At 52.6% G+C, this 20056-nt stretch overlaps 4 protein-coding genes across 4 annotated transcripts; 2 read left to right on the top strand and 2 right to left on the bottom strand.

Moving 5' to 3' along the window:
• Window positions 1–1151: 1151 nt before the first annotated feature.
• AAFC00_001526 (uncharacterized protein) lies at window positions 1152–2975 on the top strand (the record flags this gene model as incomplete). The annotated part of the gene is made up of 4 exons (XM_069340729.1): window positions 1152–1684; window positions 1741–1878; window positions 1931–2577; window positions 2626–2975. 4 exons carry the CDS (start codon window positions 1152–1154, stop codon window positions 2973–2975), a joined length of 1668 nt encoding a protein of 555 aa, XP_069204201.1.
• Window positions 2976–7079: 4104 nt separating this feature from the next.
• AAFC00_001525 (uncharacterized protein) lies at window positions 7080–11610 on the top strand (the record flags this gene model as incomplete). Its single annotated transcript, XM_069340726.1, has 4 exons — window positions 7080–7718; window positions 7779–8138; window positions 8214–11422; window positions 11478–11610. 4 exons carry the CDS (start codon window positions 7080–7082, stop codon window positions 11608–11610), a joined length of 4341 nt encoding a protein of 1446 aa, XP_069204200.1.
• Window positions 11611–14001: 2391 nt separating this feature from the next.
• On the bottom strand, window positions 14002–15687 carry AAFC00_001524 (uncharacterized protein; the record flags this gene model as incomplete). The annotated part of the gene is made up of 1 exon (XM_069340725.1): window positions 14002–15687. One exon carries the CDS (start codon window positions 15685–15687, stop codon window positions 14002–14004), a length of 1686 nt encoding a protein of 561 aa, XP_069204199.1.
• A 1017-nt stretch (window positions 15688–16704) lies between these two features.
• AAFC00_001523 (uncharacterized protein) lies at window positions 16705–18344 on the bottom strand (the record flags this gene model as incomplete). Its single annotated transcript, XM_069340724.1, has 3 exons — window positions 16705–17691; window positions 17743–17952; window positions 18036–18344. 3 exons carry the CDS (start codon window positions 18342–18344, stop codon window positions 16705–16707), a joined length of 1506 nt encoding a protein of 501 aa, XP_069204198.1.
• Window positions 18345–20056: the final 1712 nt, after the last annotated feature.

The raw sequence follows: 20056 nt of genomic DNA, 5'->3' as shown, positions 1-20056 counted from the left end.
TTACTGGAAGGCGGTTTACCAACGGCTGTATCTGCAGCCAACCAGTAGCATTAGACATTGCAACATGACAGGGTCCACCTCCTCCTGAAATATGCTTGTCAATGGGTCGTCTGCCGGCATGGCATTGTTCTGGCCTTGCCGATGAAAGGGTCTATGTCCCCGTTGAGTTTCGGAATCTGCTGGTCCAAGTCTTAAGACAATTGCAACAGGTGGAATAAATCTCCGTTTGGTCATGGGCAAGATTCCCTACCCTACATTGTCTAAGAGTTGACCCGCACTTTCTCCCTCCTTGATTGGATCTTATGACAAGGACCATAGTCAGGAAAAGTCAAGTTGCAACGAAACGTTCCCCGCTGAGGAGATTACAATACACTCATCGTTGTTCCTCTCCTCCTCCCCTTGAATAACCGCGCACGCCACTTTTCAAGTCCACGATGTTTCCGTTCTGGCCAGCTCTTTGACTGCCGCATTGGCCCGACACACGTGCTGACACCCCACATTGTTCAGGGTCAATATCATCTGATTCTCCCTGCTCTGCGAGATTCTGACGGCTGCACGAGTCAAGGACTGTGCTTGCGCAACTGCTAATCTACTAGTCTCATTTCCCTCGTTTAGACCTACTTTCCGAGGCCTTTGCGGTGAGCTCTACATCGGGGCAAGACTATCAAGGCCATCATCGCGAGAGTAGTTGATCTTTCCCGGTTCTGCCGCGACCTTTACTTGACCTGCCTACTTTTAGCTTTACGGGTGTTGGCTGGTCAGTGTGGTGAGACGTGTGTTATCAAATATCCAACTCCTCCCCCGGCATCGCGCGTCATATTCTTGCAAAGCTGTCACAAAAGCATATACATCAGCAGCTGTAAAACTAGATACAGTAGTCGATCAACGGATGACCCATCCCTTGACCGGACACTTTCCGCCTTTTCTCTGGGCTATCTAGTTCTTGGCCCTATATCTCTTGAACCTCCACTTGAGACATTCGACCAAAACTGCTTTTGCTTACTTTTGATAACTTTTTTCGAAATTGAACGCTGGGCGCTCTGTCGTGATCAGCTCTGGTTCATTGCGTTTGGGTTTTTCCATATTGCAAAGGCAATCTTTTTTTCTTACCCTCCAGCATCGACAATAGCTAGAGCACCTCCTACAGTCAAATGATTCAGGGAAGGATTTTTGCGCCACCATCACCTCCCAGCTCACCTCGCATGTCTGGCCAGGAATACAAGCCAGTGATACCCAGTTGGCAGGACCAACAGGAAACACACTCAAGCTTCGGGCAAAGCTACCCTGAAAGCGGGCACTTTCAGCCACCCAATGCGCAAGCGCAACCCGATCAGCGGTTCAATGCTCAGTCAGGGTCTTCGTTGCGATCCTACCGAACATCACCATACCCTCTGAGTTCCCAGTATCATTCACATGGAATATCAGGTTCATCTTATCCTCAGCAAGGACCTGAACAGTCGGCAACCTCTCATCCCAATCCTGCATCGCAAGCTTATAATGCATCAATCACACACAGTCCGAACTCCAAAAACAGTCCTAAGTCTGAGGCAATCGAAGATCACGAAGATGATGCCGAAGAGGACGACCAAGATGCTGTCGGTGAAGCAGAGGACGACGAAGGGAAGTCAGTGAACCTTTCGGCAGCTGAGCTGAGAAATCAAAAGCGCAAGATGAAACGCTTCAGGTATGTTTGATATGGATCCCTCAAATTTGTCTTCATCACTAACTTTTCTCACTTAGACTCACTCACAATCAGACTCGTTTCCTGATGAGTGAGTTTGCGCGGCAAGCTCATCCAGATGCGGCGCATCGTGAGCGACTGTCTAGGGAAATCCCTGGTTTGAGTCCAAGGCAGGTTCAAGTGTGGTTCCAGAACAGGTAATCCAGATACTCACTTCTCTCCTTCTGTATGCAGCTAACCTATGAATAGGAGAGCAAAGCTGAAGAGGCTAAACGTGGAAGATCGTGAGAGGATGATGCGATCTCGAGCATTGCCTGAGAATTTTGATATGACTCCAAGTCTGCATGGCACCTTTACTGGTCCAGTCTCCACAGGGGCTACTCCGGGTGCGTCTCCAGCCTCATTTGGTGCAGCAGGATTGCATCAATCCGGTCATATGCGACCCCTAACTTTGGATACTCTCCGTCGTTCCGATGCATATGGCAGTCCGACAGCTTTGAATCCGAGCTTGAGCTCAATTGCATTCACACCTCCAAGATCTGCTACTGACACCATGTCTCCAATTTCAGGACCTGACATGACTGCTTTCAGTTTCGCTCAACGGCCTGTCATGGACAGTCCTCGGGGCATGTACAGGCCAAACTACCAGCCGACTGGTTTCCAGCCACCGCGGCCTCTAGCAGGCCATGATCGATTTCGCAGAACAAGTGGAGAAACGGCCTCGTCACCTCTGCGTTCTAGCCTATCTTACGACAATATGAACGGACAGAACGCCCAGCCCCAGGATCAACGAACCCCAGTGATGCAAAGCACGGAGTCTCAAAGCTATTTGTCACAGCAAGAAGGGCAGAGAAGCATGCCACCTCCTCATGGCCCATATGGGCTAGGAGTTTCTTGTAAGCGTCCTTGTACTCGATTTTCTGTGTGTATACTGATATCTATAGACCTCAACTACCCTCCTAATGTGCGACCTCCTCAACCACCAGGAACGGCTCCCCCAAGTATGGAAATGATGCAATCTTACCAACGAGATATGAGCGGCCAACCGCACTCTTACCCGGAGTACCAGACTTTCCAGGACTCGACGCCTTACTCATCTCCGCAAGTCGGACAGTATGGGCAGTATGCCGGTCAGTACGGCCATCAGTCGGCTACGTACAGTACTCCTTACATGCAGCGGCCGGACCAGCAATCGCAGCAACAACTACCCCGTCCACACTTCGGGGAGCACGCCAGTGGGGAAGCCGAAAATGACAACAACAACGCGGGCGCTCCAATCACGACGACATACTAAAAGTTGGCGAACACCTCCTTCTTGCAATTGAGCTCCGGAAGCTCGTGACATTTTCCAGCGGAGAGGTTACGGAAGCAAGAAGACGCACGTCTACTATCACGCCACTTTTAGGACCCACCTTCGTATGCATCGACGAGTGATTTGCCCTTTTTCGCTTCTATTTCGAGGATCTGTTCTTCATCCTTTTTTTTATTTGCTGATTTGCTCATTTCTTCTTCATGTTATCATTATTCTTCATCGCGGATACCTCTTGCAGTTGTACCCTAACCCTTGTTCTTTTGGTGCTTTTTTCCCCTTCTTCATGGCTATCAGGGTGGGTCCTCAAACCGCGGCGCGATGTTGTGGAAGTTGTCTCAAGAGAAAAATTGGCAAGGGGAGATGTTGGTATTGTACCATGTACTAATGTCTTGTCCATAAATTGTACTTGCATCGAAAAACCCCGGGTGTTCTTGCTACTTGCCAACCCACTTCTGGAGAAAAATATACATTACCTTGCCTATTCTGTATCGCTCACGATGTGCCGCGCTTGATTGTACATAAAGTGTTACTCCACATGGCCCAATCCAAGATTTATTGGCAAGCCTGAGATCCAATCCCAAAAAGGACCGAAAACGGAGAAAAAAAGAGGTGGGGGGGACAAAACATATAGGCCCTATTTTTCTTTTCTTGTCTCTTAATATTATCCAATGCAGTTGCTCTTGCCCCTCCTCTGTCGGCACAAACCTCCTGCGGCGGTATTTTGCGAAAGATCCGGACGTTAGTATTACTCCATTGAGGTATGATTCAGAGCGAGCTGCCCTAATTTCTATATATGCGCGCGCAAATGCGAGACAGAACAGCCAACAAACGCACGCAAGCACAGAAGATGTGAGTGGGGATGGAGGGAGGGGGGAGATTTACCCGCATCCGAACCGGCATACGGCGGACCTGTCAAGAGAAACATGCGACCAGCGCTAAAAGATTGAGAGCGAGACGGCGGTGGCCGATGCGGTGACAGGTTCTGGGAGGGTGTGCTCTCGCCCATTGTTCCTCTTTTTTCCACTTACAGTACTCTCTCCATGGAGAATGAGGGGTCCGTACATGTGCCCAACCCCCGAAGGTTCAGAACCTTAAGGGCGACTGAAAGTGCAATTATTGGAAAAATAGATCAGAAAGTGCACCACGGTGTACCGAGATTCGAGCAATTAGGAAGTCAGTCCGGAATTGTTAGGATCTCGGCTCATTACCTGAGTGTGATCGTGGTTTCATGTCGATTCTTCTCGGGAGAGGCCGCAGGGATCGACTTTGTTTTCGTGGTTTTGTATTATTCTACTCATGTGTTTTTCTTCACATTATACATATGCGCATGTACATACGCACACACAGACTTGCCGGGAGAAAAAAGGTTGTGTGACAGGTCGTCGTTGTACCATGCACATGTCACATTGAATTCAAAAAGTCATTCTAGCGGCCTTCGACGTTACCGTGTGTGTCAGGGACAGGCCAGCCAGAACGAACCCCGTGCTTTTCGCAACGTGACAAGAAGGTTGTGGCGCCAACAGCAATTAATTCCGCAGCTCTCCATTCTTTTTTTTCCTTCAGGCGGTAACGAATGAGAAGATGTGACAGCAAGCAAGAAAAAGAACGCACGTTCGTTTTGTTGTTGCGGTGCGGTGGTACTACCTTCTCGCTACAAAGGTACTGCAACCCGCTTAATAGATGATGCCGAAATAACCCTCTTTTTCTGGCTCTTGATGTGCTTTTTTGACAAGCGCACGCACAGTCTGCATCCCCGTGCGTTTTCCTCTCGGTGTGAGTGCCTTAGTGTAAGAGCGTGTGTGCGTGCGCGCGTTCCCATGAGGCTCGCACGCTAAGGGAAAGCGTTGAACCGCACAGCAAAGGCAAAGACGCCGGCCGGTGCAGGAAACCCATAAAAAACAAAAATGGACAGCCGCACGCACAGAGCTCGTTCGATGGTTTAAATTAAACGAAGTTACATGTGAAATGGAGCCTGTCCAAAAAGACTAGCTGGCTGACTCGTTGCCGACCGTCGGACGCTGGCCGAGGTTCCCTACTGCACTCGACAGGAAGCCGATACTCATCTATCTTTGGTTTTGATGTGCGATCTGTTATAGGTCGGCTCGTCTCGAGGGTCAAGGTACGAAAGTCATATGCGAACGCCTTCAGCGATAAGAGCCATGTGGCGTAATGGGCCGGTTCGATTTTCCCAAAGCAAGAATTTCAGAAAAATAAGGAACCCAGCAACCAGGTAATACGAACCATGTCCTATATACCTCACACTGTTTGGCTTGGTCTTCTGCCGGTGCTATGCTTCTTTGTTCCTTTGGAAGAAAAGAAGAGAAGACAAAGACAAAGACATCCCTTGCACCTCGTGCAGGTCGTGCATGTCGCAGCGGTAAGAGACTTGACGCATCATGTACGAATGTCACGTAGCGTTGCAATCACCATGCAAGTTTGCATACGGCAGCCGGTCCGGTTTGCGTGTCGCGAGAGATTCACAAGACAAGTGGCAACGCACAAGTTCATGGGAAGCCGGCTTCGACAACAGCAACAATCTTGGCACAGGTCCCCCGGTCGGCCGTCCAATCAGGTCACCATCTGAGATCCTGTTACAAGCACAAGTAAGGTATTTCTGTAATTCGGTTGTAGTAAGGTACTCCGTACTCTAAGGTCAGGTACAACAGTCACAAGTTGTGAGTCAAAACAGCGACAGTGCTTCATGCATAATGACGGGATGCAGATGAGGTATGTTGTAAAAGTACAATACATCCACCGAACTGGGTATTTCTGATGCTCTGATGCTCTAATCTTTCGGCGTGGGCCATAATCGCTGCAAATGATAGCAAGATATTGATCGAACCTTTGACTGGATCTCGTTACAATTTCACGACTCGACAGCGGCTTGCGTGTTGCTTTGCACGCATGACATGGAAGATATCACATGTCAAAGGCCGGCCGCGGAAGGGTTTTGGTCCTGGTGGGCCGCACACGAGAAGTATCAGAAGTCACGTATTTGAGTCACTCACTCTGTGCAAGTGTCTTTTGCCTCGGAATAGGCAGCATTGAAGTAAGGCAATGCGTCTCAAGTACACCAAGTTGGACATGCACTCTGGTCTATATACAATAATAGAGGCAAGAATAGGTAGTACTGTCATCATACAAAAGTCGGTGGCAAACAGCTGATAATTATGATTTGGGTTGATAGTGGAAGTCACTGTGGGTGACCCTTGCTCCATTTCGTCAAGCAAAATCATCAGTGTGGGCTTTGCTGATGCTGATAGCGCAAGTGAAGTGCACATGGCATGCGGCAACACCAAGCAAAGCCGGCCAGACATGTAATAGAATAATTTCACCAGATATAAGACCTTGTGTGACGATGCCAACACAGAGTCTTGCTCTTCTCTGGTGTTGTCATGGTTTGCCTTGTCCTAGTTGAATGACACGAATGAGAAAGCGGAGTAGAAAGAAGCTGGATTTCTGGCTGGGTTGACGTTCGGCAAAGCGTGGCCAAAGCACCCAAAAAATAATGCTGCGCTGCTTCGTCGCCAGACCTTCATCCCCTTCCCTTGAAACCTCCAACCTTCCAACACCACCACGGAAGACGAACGTAATACGTCTTCCCTTTTTGCGCGTCTCATCCACATCGGTAGACGTTGCCCTTAAGTCGACACGCCACCTCGCTGATCTTCAGTCGAGACGTGCTTCGTCCCTCTCCCCCCACGACAGAACGCGGTACGCTCCCACGCACGACTGCCTCTTTTTTTCGTGCCTGCCGCAATTGCTGCAATTCTAACACCTTTGGGCGACAGTTCCTGCCGTCGTTTTCTTTCTTGTTGTATTTCATCCTTTTCCATCAGTCTCCGCTTTTTTGCAGTGAGACGGAAGAAAAGCGATAATCAAAAAAGAGAAAAAGGAAAAAGAGTATTAATCACTGCTCTCTTCTGCAACACGCTTTTGTTGAATTTGACATTCGACTCGGCCTGCTTCCATCGTTACTTCATCGGCGGCGCAGAATAAAACCCCTCCCATCTCCGCTCCACCGAACGACATTTCGACCACGCGCAAGATCACTGTTCTCCTCTGACATCTTACGACGAAATTCTAATGACAAGCGCAACCCCAACCTCAGCTCAACCTCAGCTCAACGCCAGCACCGCCAACGCAGCAGTCGCCTCCGCTCCTTCCACCTCTTCAGGAACGACGACTCCGTCAGCAGCTGTGCCGGCGCAGTTGCCGACTCGCTCTTACGCAAGCGCAGCGACAAAGAGCGTGCAGGAAAAAGCCCAAGCCCAAGCCCAAGCCCAGCAGCATGGAAAAGTGTCCCCAGTGAACGGCGCAAAGACTACTTCGACCACCAAACCAACTATGCAAAATGGAGAACATGGCAGGAAGCCCTCGGTGATAATCAGCGCCTCGGGCACCTCGGGTCAGATCCCCAATGGAGGACCAGTGAGCCAGAACGCACGACCGAACATCAACTTTGGCTCCATCAACGGCCCTTCGGGCTCCCCTGCAATCGCCAGCAGCGTTCCCGCCCCGTCTCAGACTCCTAACATCACCACACCCGCACCTGCGTCTGCCTCTGCCTCCACGCCGAGAGACCCCCGAGTGACTTCTCCTGCTCACTCACCGTCTCCCATCCCCCAACCGGCTGCCAGCGGTGGCAAGCCTCCCTCGACTCTTCCCGGCCAGAGCAACGGACTGAGCTTCGGTAGTATGGGAGCCGACAACGGTGATGCAAGCGTAATTCTTCCCTGATTGCCCCTTCGATCTGCGCTCACTCTTGCTAACGCTCTCGTACAGCGCACTCCCCAGCCTCCTCTCACACCTAGCCAGCAGCCTGCACATCTTCGTCGCGGATCTTCACAATCCACCCACAGCGACATGAGCATGCGTGGTGGTTTCGTGCCTCAAGGCGGCCGCGGTCGTGGTGGCTACAACATGCCTTACCCTCCGTCTCCTGCCCAGGGATACCGTCAGCTGCCCAACCAGCGCGGTCCCCCGAACATGCCTCCTCACCAGTTCCAGAACCCCGGTGCAATGGGCTTCTCTCCCGGTCGCGGCAGAGGCGGCAGCCCGATGATGATGCAGGCACAACCCTTTGTGCCTGGCCAGGGCCAGATGCACGGCGGTTACCCGCAGCACTTGAACCCTCAGCAGCAGGTACGAAATTTCCTTTGCCACCTTCAGTCTTTTGCTCCTTTTGGCCACTATCTGACACATCTCAACTTACAACAGGCTTACTATGGTGCTCAGCCGCAATATGATCCCTACAACGGCTTCTACCCCCCTTACTACCCACAACAGCAGTACCCTCACGGCGCCGCACCCCCCAGCCCTCGTCCCAGCTACCCCGTACCCTACGGCGCTCCTCCGCCTCAACAGCACATACCCACCTACCACCCCATGTCTCGTAGCGGTTCGCAAATCTCGGAGAGACCTGGATCCAGTGTGGGTCAACCCGCTGTTGCACCCGCTGCTCCTTCAGCTCCTGGCACTCCTGCTCCTTCCACATCCAACTTCCAGATCCCTCCCAAGAAGGCCAGCAAGGCCATCGTCATCAAGAACGACAAGGGCGAAGAAGTCACCTTCGAGAAGAAGTCGTCTCCTGCCCCCGCTGTCGCCCAGTCACCTGCAATTGCTTCCTCAGCACCCACCCCTCCTCCACGAACGCCTAGCGTGCAGCACAACCGCGCCGAAAGCAGCTCCACCAAGACCGCTGCAGAGACCAAGAACCAGTTCCAGGAGCAGGTCAAGGCACAACTTGCTGCCAAGAAGGCCAAGGAGGAAGAGGAGAAGCGTGCTGCTCAGGAGAAAGAGAACGCGGAGGCCAAGGCCGTCAAGGACAAGGAGGACGCCGAAGCCAAGGCCGCCAAAGACAAGGAAGAGGCCGAGGCAAAGGCGGCTGCTGATAAGGCAGCCGCCGAGAAGAAGGAGGCCGAAGAGAAGGAGGCCGCCGCTCAAAAGGCCGCTGCCGAAAAGGAAGCAGAGGAGAAGAAGGCTGCCGCCGAGAAAGAGGCCAAGGAAGCCGCAGACAAGGCTGCTGCCGAAAAGGAGTCTGCCGACAAGAAGGCTGCCGAAGAAGCTGCAAACGTCAAACCCGCAGAACGCGAGGAGACGGAAGACGAGCGCTTCGAGCGTGAAATTGCCGAGATGGAGGCTGCCGAGAAGGCCGAAGAAGAGCGCGAGCGTGCTTTCCAGGAGAAGCGTGACAAAGAAAAGGCCGAGCAGAAGAAGAAGGAGGCCGAGATTGCCAAGAAGGCCGACGAAGAGATGAAGAGACTCGAGCGTGAGGCCGAAGAGCTCGAAATCGCACGCGAGAAGGAGCGTGAGGCCAAGGCCGCCGGTGGTTCCGCCGCCGCTGCATCAGAGACCAAGGACGACGAGGCCGCGAAGCTCTTCGCATCCCTCAAGAAGCCCACTCTCGGCCCCGGAGCTGACGGCGCTGCACCTCCTACTGAGACTCCTGCTGTCACTGAGCCCGAGGCACGCAAGCCCAAGCCCGCCGCTCTCAAACTCGAGACCAACAAGAGCGTCGAGCCAGCCCAGCCTACTCCTGGTATGAAGTCCCTGCAATCTGCCCGCTTCCTCAACGTCAAGGACACGCAGTACCCAGATGGCTTCCAGTCACCCAACCCTGCTCTTAACCAGTCTGGCAAGCGTGTCGGCAAGGAGTACGACATGGACTTCTTGCTGCAGTTCCAGAACATCTTCAAGGAGAAGCCCAGCGTCGACTGGGACTCCAAGGTCAAGGAGACTCTCGGCAACGACACCGACCCGGCATCTGCTCGCCAGGCTTCGAACCGTGGAGCAGCCATGGGTGGCCGACAGGGCTCTCGTGGCGCAGGTGGTGCCTTCCCAGCAATGGGCAGCTTCGCCAACGCCCGCACAATCGCTCCTGGGAGCAACTCACACGACAGATTCCTTGCATCGCAAGCCGCACGCAACAACGCCCAAGGCGCTATGGGCGGCTTCGGTGGCCGTTCAGGTGGCTTCCCCGTTGGTGTGCCCGGCCAGATCAGCCGCACCAACTCCCTTCAAACCATGGGTCCTGGCTCTCCTAAGGTCGGCGGCAGCTCATCTCGCCGTGGTGGCGGCGGTGGTGGCAGCAGACGTGGTCCTTCAAACCGACACGACGACCGCAGAGAGGCTGATGCGGCCAAGAACATGCCTCTTACCGCTGGTCTGGACCTGAAGCCTCTCGAAAAGTCCTCCACTGGATGGACACCAGCCTCTCTCACTGGCGCTCCTGTCCAACAGGATCCTTCCGGCCAGATGGCTCCTGATATGGTCCAGCGTAAGGTCAAGGCTGCGTTGAACAAGATGACGCCGGAGAACTTTGACCGTATCTCTGACCAGATCATGGCCATCTCTGACCAATCCAAGAACGAGAAGGACGGTCGCACACTCCGTCAAGTCATTCAGCTCACTTTCGAGAAGGCTTGTGACGAAGCTCACTGGGCTGGAACTTACGCCAAGTTCTGCTCCAAGATGTTGCACAGCATGAGCAACGAGATTGTCGACGAGACCATTAGAGACAAGAACAACCAGCCCGTGGTTGGTGGTGGTCTGTTCAGGAAATACCTCCTCAACCGCTGTCAAGAAGAGTTCGAGCGTGGTTGGGAAGCCAACCTTCCCGACAAGCCAGAGGGCGAGACCCAGGAGGCAGCTCTCTTGTCTGACGAATACTACATCGCCGCCGCAGCCAAGCGTCGCGGTCTCGGTCTCATTCAGTTCATCGGTGAGCTCTACAAGCTTGGTATGCTCACGGTCAAGATTATGCACCAATGTGTGTTGAGACTGCTCAACTTCGAGGGTCAACCCGACGAAGCCGCCGTCGAGAACTTGTCCAAGCTGCTCAAGGCTGTCGGAGCCACCATGGACAGCACCGAGCAAGGTCACCAGCTCGTCGATATGTACTACCAGCGTGTGCAGAACATCCTCGAAACCCACAAGGACATGCCCAGCAGACCTCGCTTCATGCTTATGGATATCATCGATCTCCGAAGGCAAGGATGGAAGTCTCGCGACTCCGACAAGGGTCCCAAGACCATCGAACAGATCCACGCCGAGGCCGAGGCTGCTCAAGCAGCCGCCGAACTTGAGCGTCAAAGAACCGCCTCCCAGCGCGGTGGCCGCCCCCAGATGGGCCGCGGCGACGCTCGTGGTTTCGGTCACCAGAACATGCCTCCGCCAGACTACTCTCGCAACACTGTCGGTATGGATGACCTCCGTCGTCTCCAGAACCGTGGTGCTTCACGTCAAGCATCCTCCGGCATGGGTCCTCTGGGACCTGGCGGCTTCATGGCTTCTCGCAGCAGCAGTGGCCGCAAGGGTCTCGGCCCACCAAGAGATGGTGAATCATCCGGCCCTTCATCAAGAAGCGGTACTCCCTCGAACCAGAAGAAGGACGAGAAGGAGTCAAACACACACATGAACGCATTCAGGTAAGCTTCTTTTCGTTTCGTTAATATAATGACCAAAAAACTAACTCTTTTACAGCGCACTAGCAGCACTTGGTGATGGATCAGGAGAAGCACATGAGGGAGCACACTCAGAAGCCGGTTCTCCTCCGGTCGCCAAAGCCCAACCTGCGTCCATCGATGCCGCCGCCGATGCCCCCAACAACGCATGAATGTAAGGTATACGAAACAGTCATGTAAGAATTTGATTGGAGATTTCTGCATGCCATGCGAAATGCTTCACAATAGTGTACGGCATCTGCTTCCGGCAACACTACACAAACCCACACACTTTTTACGATGTCTGCGGAGGAAATGCTATAATGTTTTGAATGATTCGACGTTATGGCACGGGACAGGCATATTTTCTCACCCTCTCATATCAAGTGTGTCGTCGGATGAGGCGGTGGCGGCGGTGGTATGAACGCAGGCCGTCAACGAATCGCGAGGAATGTATCTGCACTTTATGCAGCAGCCACGCGATCAATACGGGTTTTGGATGAAGATAAGAAGAAGAGAGAGGGGGAGAGAGAGAGAGCGAAAGAGAAAAGAACGGATCGATTACAAAACTGTACAACGAATACGGGCCGTCCGGGCAATGGCGTGAGAGATACCCTTTACCTTTTTCTTGTTCTTCTGCTTTCTTCTACTTCTTACTGGTGTTTTCTCCTGTTTTTTTGCTCTTCTGATCCTGTATACAAAAAAGTCCCCTCGATCGTGCTGCTACTATTAGTACTACTACTACAATTACAACTACTACTACTACATAAGCTATATTCTCAAAATAACCCTTCATTATAAGTCTCTTTCCTTGTCTGCGACTGATCCTTGCCTGAGCTGTTCAGGTAGGCTACAGTGCTTACATTTCTGCGGACGTTCATATTGGTGGTGGAATTCGGATTAACACCGATGAGTGATGGACGGCACGTAAGCAATGTTGTTCTTCTTTCCTTGCAATTCACTCCCCGCAGTACAGTATTCGCCGAGTGTGGGATATATACACCTGCCTCCCAAGTCTTGTAGGTGATTTCTCTCGGTCTTTTCTCACGTATCTCACTCACCCACTTTAAACAACTCGGCGGGCCTGCCAAGTGGTGCTGTCACACCAGTCTTCTTCTCCAGTCCACTCTTGACGTCCTGCTATCTTAGATTGGGCAAAGATGAGCCCGGGATCTTTCTCTTCTTCCATTCTTCACTTTGACCTGTCCTTCCGGCCGGCGGAAGTGGGAGTACAAGGGCAGTGAAAGGAAGCGCTTTCCTCTTCTTGATTTCGGGGTTAGGATATCCTGAATCAGCGAGCTGAGTTTGGCATCTCTTCTGTCTCCTTTCCTTTTCTGCCTTTTCCCCCTGGTGGAAGGGTGAATTGGAGGGGGAAAGGGGGAATAGAGGGGCTTTACGTCTGATGATCAATCATCTTGATCACAAAAGGCGGTGGAGGCCTGTGTTGGGAAATGTGGGTGGATAGGTAAGCAGGTAGGTGAGTTCCTTCCGCGTTCACATGGACATATAGACGAGGCTGGAAGAGTAATGGGAATTGGGCATGCATATTGCTCTTATCACCCACATCACGGACGTTATGGATACATTGCTAAGATCTTCCACAAGAAGAGATCACGGAGAGGTGTTCATCGGTCGTCATGGGGTATATCTGGGCCATGGACGAGGTAGCCATATCATGGCACGGTGGAGATCTGGGTCCGGGCTGGTGGATATGACCATCTTTACATTCGCGTGGAAATACACCCACACTCTCTGTCCTTTAGTCCTTATTGAACAACAGTCAAAGCAATCGTATAAGAATTCGCAACACAGCTTCCCGTCTTGACAGTCAGTAGTCGAGTATCCACCTCCCCGTCCTCGATGTAATCCTCAACAACGATGAAGTATAAGATACCTCATACACTCATTTTCCTATTCGTCTGTAAACCTCCTTGGACTCCCCGATAACCAACTTTCAACTTTCAACTTTCTGTTATAGTCGATCCGCATGGACTTTTGAAGTCTAAGCCGCAATCGTATCGTGCAGACTTGAGCGTCGCCAGCTGTCTCGAGGGCAACCCTGTCTTCTAACTATTGCGTTCTTGGACACGAGTGCTCGGGTTTCGCCCCGCTCTCTTGTTCTTGATATTTCTTCTTGCTGGTGGCTATGGGTGGAACGAATGTTCCATGAGTCATTCTAGTGGCTGCCATGGTCTATGGTGATATGGCAGAGGTGGGGTGCTTTTATCAAGGGGTTGGTCGTTGTTCTACTCGTTGTGGCATGGAGCTTGATGAGGTTGCTTGTTACCTTCTGATTTGTGATAGAGAAAATATTGATGATTTTGGCTAGAACGAGACAAGCACTTGGTTGGGACACAAGAGTCGTTGAAATATCGCTCGGGCAAGTTGACAGGTCTCATTATTAGGGAGAATGGTTAATGGGAACCAATGCATATGAGGTAACAATAAAAGTGCTCGTAGATGAAACTCGAATATCTGTACCATAGCGTGCTATCAAACCCCGAATCGATCGTGCGAGGCTACATGTATGCCTCGACGACCTAGACCAGTGTGCAGAGAAGACATCAAGACCCTACACTATGTTCCTCAGCGCCCAAGACACGTCCGTCGATCCTATTGCCATAGGCACCACCATCCAAGATCCATTGCTCATTGTCATCATTATCATCCTGCACGCGACGCCAGACACTCCTCGTATCCTTCTCACTCGCACCGCCACCGACTGCTTTCCCCTTACCCTTGTCTGCTTTCGCAACGGGGCGGATGAGAGCTCCCAGAAGCGGATTGTGGCTGAACGCGCCACCAGTCTGGTCGTTAGAGCTGACTTGCGGTCTAAAGTCCTCTTCTTCCCCGGCGTCGTCTGCGACATCGGTCTGCTGGGGTCTTTCGACCTCGGCCATTTTCTTCACGATCTTGCCCCCAACAACGTCTATGCTGGCGACGACCCTGCGCTTCTCCCACTCGGGCCTGGCATTCCACTCCATCTCGCGCAAGACCTTTTGTTGCTGCTTGAGCTGAGCAGCGCGTTCGGCCGGAGACGCCCACATGTTCGTGCCAGAAGTGGGAATGTCAAAATCGGCGGCCTCGTCGTAGATTCGAGTTCTTTTCGCGTTGTTCGCCTGAAACGCCAAAAGCTTGTCACGATGTTCTTTGGCCTTGTCGAGTTTCTGAACCTCCGCTTCACTATCAGATGCAGGTGCCGAGGAGAACGGAGACGCGGAGGCTGATGCCGCTGCTGATGAGATAAAGTCACGGCCTGTGAATGCACGAGGCTTTTGGCTCACTTCCGCACGTCGATGAGCGGCGTTGTTCGCGGTTTGCCGCTCCTTGCCACGCTCGTCTTTCAGAACCCGCACCATACTGGCGATCTCGGTGGTAGAAAGCAGAGGCGATTGACAGAACGTACAGGGCCCGAGACCTTCCTTCACACAAATGATTTTGCCACACGAAAGACAATTCGGGGCGATCGCGAGTAGCGGGTGCCGCGTCGCCATGCAATTACACTTTCGTTTTGCGAGATCCTCCGGTGATTGCGAATGAGATGGCAACGTCGGATTCGTCTGAAGTTCCAACGATCTGATGGCCGAGTCTAGGTCGTTCAAGGTCTTCGCAGCACCATGCATGTTGGTACCACCAGTGATCGATACCTTGGTTTTCGCGGGTGCCGGAGAAGACGTTCTCGATCCTTTCGAACTAGATGATCCCGATGGTGCCAGCATATCCGAAACCAATGGGCCTGATGCAGAAGGTGGCGCTCTATTCGGTGAAGAAGCTGAGGGCATGCCCCCCATCGTGGTCTTCGGCTGTTGCGTGGCATCTGGCTTGTCCTGGAGGGCTAGAGAAGATGCAAGAGGTGCTTTCGTGCGAGATGAAGAGGTCATATAATCCTCTTCATCGCGCTTCCTGTACGCGCCAGCGACGTTGCCCTGATCTCTGATTTGCCTTGCCGGTAAAGCGTGGATCTGCTTCTTCTTGGTAGGTTGCTTGCGCGGCTTGGGTACTTCAGAAGAACCATTCCGAGAAGGAGCTGCTGGTCGAGCATCGGAAGGTGGGCTCTGTCGACGGGAGTTGAACGAAGTTATAAACTCCAGTGCCTGAGCGGAATCTCCTAGCAGGTTGGTAAGGTGGTCCACTGCAGCCTCTTTAGGCAGCGTATCAGTATACGTGATGATCTGCTTCAACGAATCGTCATCTAGAGACAGAAGGCGCGATATCTGCGGCAATGCCCATAACACCAAAGCTGAAGCCATTACTACTATAATTACTCGATCTATCGTTAAGATACCTGGCTAGGTACAGAAGTTGTCTCTACAGTATGAATAAACTGCGACTAGGTACAAACCGGGGAATGACGCACTGCATCTTGCCGTTACTCAGCCCTATCGGAAGGAACCCGGACTATAAGACTTATATCTTAACTATAGTAGAACCAGGATAACGAGAATGTTTGACAATTTGTCAGACGACGTATCATCATTCAAAATGAGTCAGAAACTCCGAGTAGAACGATACACGGTTATATGTACGTCTGTTAGCACTAACGAAGTCTCATAGCCAGATCATAATGCTTTTCAAGAATGATGAGGTTTGCAATAGCGATTGTGCAGCTTTGCTTGGCACAATAATGATGGCATTTCAATAACATCGGTACTCTCAGACCAGAATAACTTTAGGTAAGGTACTCTCGTACACCATGCCGCACACGGGAGCGCGATATTCCCCTGCGGTCCGGTCCGTTTGAGGTGTCCAGTGCATGAAGGGAATACATCCGAGATATCGAGAGGACTTCGTCTCCGTCTCGGTGAACAGCTGTGCAACGACATGCGTGTTTAAAAGTTGTTATACAAATATATTGAGTAAAATCAAAGGCTAGGCCTCCCTGAATCAAAACGATCACGACATCCTTTTCCCTGAAAAGATCAAAGTAAAGCAGCTCGATCAGCATTGCGTTTTGCCACCCCAATGCATGATTTCGGAACGCTTACCACCCATTCGACGCTTTAAAACAGGATGTAAGAGAGATAGCCGTCGCCACAGACCGAGCCCAAATTAAAGCGTGCACGTTCTCAGAGAGCCGAAAGAAACAGAAAATACGTAATCAATTAGTCAATCAATCAGTCAAATGACCCCGTTGCCGTTCAGGCGTGAGCGTGAACAGCAGGCAACCCCATGCAGCAAGAAAAACTTGCTGGTAGTCACATGTTGTTAGAGACCAGCTCTATGACATGAGGAATTAGACATAGAGCACCTCGTTAGAATGATCTGCTCTACATGCGTTGTTTGTTGAGCTGATTCAGCATGTCGCTGTCAGCCGCGCTACGCTGACGTTCAGAATCTGACAGCGATTGCTGATTCTGTTGCTGCTGGCCGCCCTGCTTGTTCGACTGCGGAGCCTGACCCTGTGGCTGCTGGTGCGCTTGTGAGGGGCTCGACTGCGTTTGTCCGGTGGGGCCAACAAGTTCATTAATCCTGACCCCGCGACCACCAGCCGCTTGTCCGTTGTTGGGACTGCCTCGTCCAGGTCCAGACGGCGGCTGTGAGGCTGGATTGGATGTGGCTGGAGGTGGCGGAGGGTAGGAACCCGGTGTGCTCGACTGCGCGAGGTTATGTGGAGATGAAGACGCGCGCGATGGATCATAGGGGTAGGTCTGTGGCGACGGTCTTCGTGGTGGACCAGAAGGGGCATAGTAGGGCTGCGCTGTAGGTTGAGTTGAATGGTAGGATGTGGTCGACGACGCCGGCGACGCAGCTGCCGGGGTCAACACTGTCGGATCCGGGTAAACGTAGTGTGGCTGTTCCCCTGTAGAAGTGCGATGTTGCTGGGGAATCTGAGCTGCGTTTGCCGGGTTAGGCGGAGGCAGAGTCGGTGTGTGAGGCTCATCAGTCGGTCGCTTGCGACCTGCGACGTCCTGTGGCTGCGGAGTCGCGTTCTGTGGAGGTGGAATAGGAGATGCACCCTGCGCCATAGGGTACATGGGCTGCGCTCCATACGGCGCACCTGGTGGCGGGTATGGGGGCTGTTGCTGTTGCTGCGGCGGTTGCTGAGGGGGGTATTGCGGATGTTGTTGAGGAAGTGGTTGTCCGTACGCTCCATACAGCTGCTGCGGTGGAGCGCCTTGGTTGCGCCAAACAGTATGTGCTGGTACAAACGCCTGCGTCTGAGCAGAGACGGGTGTGAAGACGCACTCCTGAGAGAAGCGCTGACAGTTGGTGCAGCGTCCGTCTTCGGATTGGTCAAAGCCAGAGCAACGGATCTGCTCGAGTGTCAGGGATACTATTCGAAGGGAAAAAAAAGGATGGCTTACCTTGCGTCGCCTGCAGTAACGACAAGCAATCGCGGTCCTCTGCCGGGGAGCTGGCTGAGGAGGATATTGTAACGGAGGCTGGGGATGGTACTGCGGATGACCGTACATTGGTGGGGGAGGCAATGAACGGTATTGATCCGGGTGTTGCGGTTGCAGAGTGGTCATGTTTGAAGGAGGTCCCGGGGGTAATGCTTGACTGATGGGGGGGATCTAGTGGAGGTTTCCTCGTCAGCCTTGTTTTTTTTTTCCGAGGAGCAAAACGAGACAGGAGCCATAAACTGTGCATGTCATACCTGATTAGACGATGGGGGAGGAGGACGTTGTGCGTATTGTCCGTTCGATGACTGCGAGGGATGATGTTGATGTTGGGGATGTTGGGGATGTTGAGGATGTTGAGGGTGTTGAGAGTGTTGAGGGTGTTGAGGGTGCTGAGGGTGTTGTGGGTGTTGTGGATGTTGTTGTGGGTGTTGCGGCCACTGGTGAGTATTTGGGTGCGGGCTTTGTTGTTGCTGCTGTTGTTGTTGTGATGGGTTAGGAATTTGAGGCGGAGGAGGACCATTAGGACTCCATTGGCCTGCGGTCGCGCTTGGATTGGGGTACATCAGAGGAGTTATATAGTCGCGTAAGGCGGTCGCGACTAATGCACAGCACTGTGAATGAAAGGTTAAGTGCCTTGGCCAAATGATGCAGCTTCGGCTCCGCGCGCAGGGTTAAGTGTGATTGATGTGGGTAGTTGCTGATGTCGTACAACAAGGGAGGCGCGGGCCGCAAGGCGAGCTGCAGGATCAGCGGCGCTCAATGTGCTACGGAGGCGTTGGGTGACAGCTGCAGCAATTCGACACAACAGCAGCAGCAGCAGCAGCAGCGGAGTTTGGCTGTGCTGGCCAGGAACAACAGGCAGTCTTGTATGTGCAGGCGCGGAGGGCGGAATGACGGTTTTGTAAGGGCAAAAAAAAAGAGAATGACTTCAAGCGTGCTTCTAGGCAGCGGCAGAAGGCGCGGCAGAAAGAGACGATGCAATCCGACACAAGGGAACGGAAGGTCCAAAGAACAGATGGTGGGGTTTTGCCGCTATTTCAGATGCAGAGGCCCCCGGCTGTGGGAGATGAGAGACTTTGGTTGGTTGAGAAGGAGCCCAAGAATACTAGTGGTCTCAGACGGACTGGGCCGGCGCGCAGCGAGCAAGGCTACGACGGGTGAATCGGTGACGCAGAATATAGAGAAAAGTCGCCGTTTTGTACAACTATCTTAGCTTTATTTTTCTGGGTCCCTTACGGGTTCCGGTAACGACCTGGAAAGGTAAGGTACGCTACCAGAGGTAGTACAGGTACTTGGGGTCAAGGTCAGGTCCGGGGGCTTTCAGGTATTGGCTGATTCCAACTAGATTATGTCAAGAGAACAACAAACGCCCGCGCTCAGAAGCAAGACGAGTGGCGGCCGAGAACGATTTCACAGCTGGCGAACAACAAACAATCTGCGAGTGTCTCGCTAAGTCGACTCGAGGGTGCGCGTGCACGGCACTAGCGTAATTGTTCGCAGTCGAGGGATTGTTATTGTTGCTGTCAAGGATTGATCGGCCGCGCGGGAGAAGGCAAGCCACGGCCGCGATGGAATATGCTAGTGTAGGAGTGCCGTACCCAGTGACAGCCTTGACATTGAGGTTGCGGCAGAGGGACGTGCCGCTCGAAATCGAACGTTGGACGGTTCTGCTCCACTTGGTCTGGCGGGCGGTCAGAAGACAAAAGACAAAAAGTGGTGCCAGGCCAAAGCGAGATTTGAGTTGCAGAAGAGGTCACGGTACAAGAAACGGCCGTGATCTTGCTTTCTCGCTGAGATGAGCCTAGTCCGGCAGTGCTGATTTGGGGGATGCAGTAGCGTTGCTCGAAATATGGATTTCTAGCCGTCGCTCGGCCTGCCACGCGACAATGGTACACTCAGACCGCAGCGGATCTGTGATCTGCGAGGCTAGTCTGGAGCCGCGTGTTCGCAGTTTTAGTACCTGTACGATGCACACCAAACCCCACCGTCAGGTCGCTTGAGAGGGCGTCCCCAATGGGATTATACACACGCGCGCGTTTAAGACAGCACTATCACCCTCTCGATTAACTAATCACTCAGCGGTGCAGCATGCATGAGGTCACCAATCTATTGCAATCAGCAATGTGCATACCGGTCAGCGCACACAATAAAGATTTCCACATGTCTCACCAACGACCGAGACAACACGTGCGGAAGTCGTGAGCCTCGAGGGTTGTGCACCGGTCCGTCGAAACGTTGCGTGTGAGACAACAGCCGTATGCGTGCTGATGATAAT

This window comes from Neodothiora populina (genome assembly GCF_041146345.1).
Source record: "Neodothiora populina strain CPC 39397 chromosome Unknown canker_contig_12, whole genome shotgun sequence".
Lineage (NCBI taxonomy): Eukaryota > Fungi > Ascomycota > Dothideomycetes > Dothideales > Dothioraceae > Neodothiora > Neodothiora populina.
The sequence above is the reverse complement of the archived record's forward strand: the minus strand, read 5'-3'. Positions and strand labels throughout refer to the sequence as shown.